The following is a 4,112-nucleotide window of genomic DNA, read 5'->3' on the forward strand; positions in this document are numbered from 1 at the left end:
TTCAAAAGCACAGTGCTCTGTACATTTGTTTTGACAATTTGACAATCTGTACATTAGATTTCATTTCTCCCTTCATTATGACTAGGATTTGCATTAGGTTGGCATGAGACTGCCCTCCTGTGGTCACATGTGCAAACTTCAGCATGCCCAGCTTCCTGTATTTTTCAGCTAACTGCTTGTCAAAATGAAAGCAAGATCAAATCCATCTAAAAATTCAACCAGTATCACAAGCATTGAAATCATCAATTCAAAGAGCTGAACTGCCAGTACTTACAGCAAATGAATATGTACATCAAGTATTTGACTCTGTATTTATTAGATCATTATATCCAGAGAAAGAGTTAGAAACACAACCCAGGTGTATGAGCAGATGTTCAGCCTGTTAACGTGAACATCTTCTGATTCCACCAGTCAGTCAGTCAAGTCCTGTCTGAACAGCTGCTCTCTGACTCCTTGCAGCTCTGCAGTGTAGCATGCTACAGTATCCTCATCTTCATCCTATCTCCTCTCACCTGGGAATTCACAAAGAAAATACTCACAAAATATGAAATAAAGCTGTGAAGAACACATAGGTGTATTGTCCATAAAGTGTGGTACTCTACAGCCTGCATGCATTACACCAGAGAGATATCTTTGTGTGTGTAAACATGTATTTTCCATAAAGTGTGGTACTTTGAGTCTACAGCCTGCACGCATCACACCAGAGAGATATCTTTGTGTGTGTAAACATTTATTGTCCATAAAGTGTGGTACTCTGAGTCTACAGCCTGCACGCATCACACCAGAGAGATATCTTTGTGTGTGTAAACATGTATTGTCCATAAAGTGTGGTACTCTGAGTCTACAGCCTGCACGCATCACACCAGAGAGATATCTTTGTGTGTGTAAACATTTATTGTCCATAAAGTGTGGTACTCTGAGTCTACAGCCTGCATGCATCACACCAGAGAGATATCTTTGTGTGTGTAAACATGTATTACACCAGAGAGATATCTTTGTGTGTGTAAACATGTATTGTCCATAAAGTGTGGTACTCTGAGTCTACAGCCTGCACGCATCACACCAGAGAGATATCTTTGTGTGTGTAAACATGTATTGTCCATAAAGTGTGGTACTCTGAGTCTACAGCCTGCACGCATCACACCAGAGAGATATCTTTGTGTGTGTAAACATGTATTACACCAGAGAGATATCTTTGTGTGTGTAAACATGTATTGTCCATAAAGTGTGGTACTCTGAGTCTACAGCCTGCATGCATCACACCAGAGAGATATCTTTGTGTGTGTAAACATGTATTACACCAGAGAGATATCTTTGTGTGTGTAAACATGTATTGTGTGGCTATTATCCCATGTGTGACTCACATCTTTGTATTCTTTCTTAGTGATGGTGCCATTGATTGTGCAGGCATCTCTTCCCTCTGTATAGAAGAGGATCGATGTGAAAGCACATTGTCAAAGGGTTCATTTCTAGGTAAGGACACTCTTAAAAAGGATTACAAACAAATCAACAGAGCCTCAAACAAACAGTGAGAGAAACGAATTGCCTTCTTTCACCTGTCCTGTGTGTGTGTGTCCTTTGGTCTGGAGGCTGGTTGGGTGTGGTCTGGAGGCTGGTTGGGTGTGGTCTGGAGGCTGGTTGGGTGTGGTCTGGAGGCTGGTTGGGTGTGGTCTGGAGGCTGGTTGGGTGTGGTCTGGATGCTGGTTGGGTGTGGTCTGGAGGCTGGGGGTTGAGCCCTAAGCCAGGCTCACTGAGTCTTTGCCGGATGAGTCGTAGTTCTTCAGTCCAGGGGGGCTGGATGGGGTCTGAGTTAAAAGCTGATGGGTCAGTGGTGGAGGACGTACCAGGGTCTTCAGGTGAAGGGCAGAGGCCAGGGATGGAGGTGGGTGGCACACCAAGCAGATAGCCCATGGCACTCACAATGGCATGGATGAGCTCCGGACTGCTGGGGCCGGGTCTGAAGCGGGGGGACAGGGGAGGGGACACTGACTCCTGAGGGACCTTCTGTGTTGTAGGGGGGGAGCTGATGTGCTGAGAGTCTGTCTTCTCCCCTGGTACTTTAGCTACAGTATGGAGAGAACAGAGAACAGAAAGATAGATAAGTAGCTATTCAAAATGAACACATACACACTCACTTCTACCCATGTCTCCACCCATCACACACCAGATTTTGTAGAATGACTACTATTACATAGCAACAAAAGTATACTCTTTCACGTACTGAATCCATATTAACTTACATTTAGTCTGAGCTGAGGGTGAGTGCGCGCCTTTGATATTTTTGGAGTATGACTGGGGGCCATTTCTCGCAGGTGGAGGATTCTGGCAGGGTGAGGGTACATTTGGCCAACTCTTGTGAGAGCTAGAGGGTTTTTGAGTTGGTGCCCATGGTATTTTGACTTTAGTTCTAAAGTCCTCCTGTCCTGTAGTAGTTTTGTCTTTCTTTCTAAAGCATTCTTTAGGATGATCCTCCCGGCTTGGCTGTGGAATTGGGCCCCGTGCTGGGTGAAGGTGTCTCGGTGAGGGTGGACACCTTTCCCTCTCCCATCTCTCCCTCTCCCATCTCTTCCTGTCCCTCTCTCTCTCCCTGTCCCTCTCTCTCTCTCTGTCGCTCTTTCCATCCCATGGTAATTTGGCAGAATATGAGGCTTTACTCAGAGAACTCCTGGTCTGAGATGGACAGTCATGGGGGATTGCCAGGCCCCTAGAAGTGGGGGTAGTTGTTAGATTCCCCTCACTTCCCCGGAAAGGAGTACCAGTACCCCTATAGTTCAGTGAAATCCCTGTTGGTTTGCTCTTGGGGGAGTAGCTCTTTGGCCTGGGTGTGTCTGGTTTCTGGAAACCTTGACTAATTTTTAGCTCTAAACTCCTGCCCAGAATTGAGGTTGAGGCTGCAGGTCTCCCTTCTGGGTTGTTGCTGGAGGTGCTGGAGGTGGGCTGCATAGATGGGCTCTGATCCTGGATCGGATCTCGGATCCTCGGATCCTGGGTGAATCTGTGAAGAACTCTAGTCTGAGGCTTCTTGGGGGAGCGGGTCTTGGGAGAGGGGGTTTTGAGTGAGTGCGTCTTGGGGGAGGTGGTCTTGGATGAGGGAGTCTTGGGGGAGGTGGTCTTGGATGAGGGAGTCTTGGGGGAGCTGGTCTTGGATGAGGGAGTCTTGGGGGAGCTGGTCTTGGATGAGGGAGTCTTGGGGGAGCTGGTCTTGGATGAGGGAGTCTTAGGGGAGGAGGTCTTGGATGAAGGGGTCTTAAACAGCCTATGTGTGTCAGTCGGCACCCCATTCAATTCGCTGGAGGGTTTAGCCACCACAGTCCTCTGCTGATAAAGGCCTGTAAATACCTGCTTCAATCTTCTAAGGCTAGGAAGGGGAGGTCTCTCACTCTCCTCCTTTGGTTTTGGCACACAAGCATTGTTAGCAGAACCTTTAGTTTTAAGACTAGGGTCACAAGGAGAAGTCTTGATGGTTGGCCGGCTCCCTCCAGCACTTTCTTTTGTAGTTTTTGTGGATATAACATGTTGTGACACTGCAGAGTCTGCCTTACTACTAACAACACTCTGAGGTTTTGATGGTTTCTTGAAATTACTCTCAGTTTTGTCTGTTTGCTTCTCTGACAAAGAAGGTGCAGGTGTTAATTTAGGTGAATCAGAGGTCTTGGTTTTAGGACTTTTCTTAGGACTTGTCTTATCTTGAGACTTGTGCTTCTGATGTGCTGTAGTTGATTGAGGAGATGACTTCTCAGGGTTTTTAAGTGGACTGCTTTTGAGCTGTGGTACATCATAAGGGTAGGAAAAGATGGAGGTGAGTGTTAGCTTACTGCCTGGGATGGGCGTCCCACGGTCGAGCTCAGTTGAAGAAACATCAGGTGAGGCTGATGATTTCATTGATTTTCGTAGTCGTGGGTCAGCTTGTGGAATCTTAGATTCTTTCAGAGTGGGACTGGCATGTGATGATATGGAAGTCTTAGCTATGGCAGGAGAACATTTCTCAGTCATTTCCTTTGGTGTTGAAGTCTTCTTCATTTCACTGTTCCTTCTCATCTCAGAATCATCTTTCTTCGCTGTATCTCCTTTAATATTGAACATGTCTGGGTATGGAGTGTTGTCCACTTGGC

General features: G+C 46.4%; 1 protein-coding gene across 1 annotated transcript; it reads right to left on the minus strand.

Annotated features, from left to right (window-relative positions):
• LOC115128928 (mucin-2-like) lies at positions 1 to 4,112 on the minus strand. Its single transcript, XM_065017036.1, has 4 exons — positions 2,241 to 4,112; positions 1,557 to 2,063; positions 1,365 to 1,420; positions 1 to 512 (listed from the first exon to the last, which is right to left on the minus strand). The coding sequence occupies exons 1-4, from the start codon at positions 4,081 to 4,083 to the stop codon at positions 477 to 479; spliced, it is 2,442 nt and encodes an 813-aa protein (XP_064873108.1). The 5' UTR covers positions 4,084 to 4,112; the 3' UTR covers positions 1 to 476.

The sequence above is a fragment of the Oncorhynchus nerka genome, linkage group LG4 (assembly GCF_034236695.1).
Source record: "Oncorhynchus nerka isolate Pitt River linkage group LG4, Oner_Uvic_2.0, whole genome shotgun sequence".
NCBI classification, from domain to species: Eukaryota; Metazoa; Chordata; class Actinopteri; order Salmoniformes; family Salmonidae; genus Oncorhynchus; species Oncorhynchus nerka.

What these genes read in the sequence shown, in the direction of transcription:
- LOC115128928 (XM_065017036.1), bottom strand. Translation starts at nt 4,083, where the DNA reads ATGTTCAATATTAAAGGAGATACAGCGAAGAAAGATGATTCTGAGATG. An exon ending in GACACACACACACAGGACAG is followed by an intron (nt 1,421 to 1,556) that starts GTGAAAGAAGGC and finishes TCTTCTATACAG; the next exon opens with AGGGAAGAGATGCCTGCACA. An exon ending in CTAAGAAAGAATACAAAGAT is followed by an intron (nt 513 to 1,364) that starts GTGAGTCACACA and finishes GTGAATTCCCAG; the next exon opens with GTGAGAGGAGATAGGATGAA.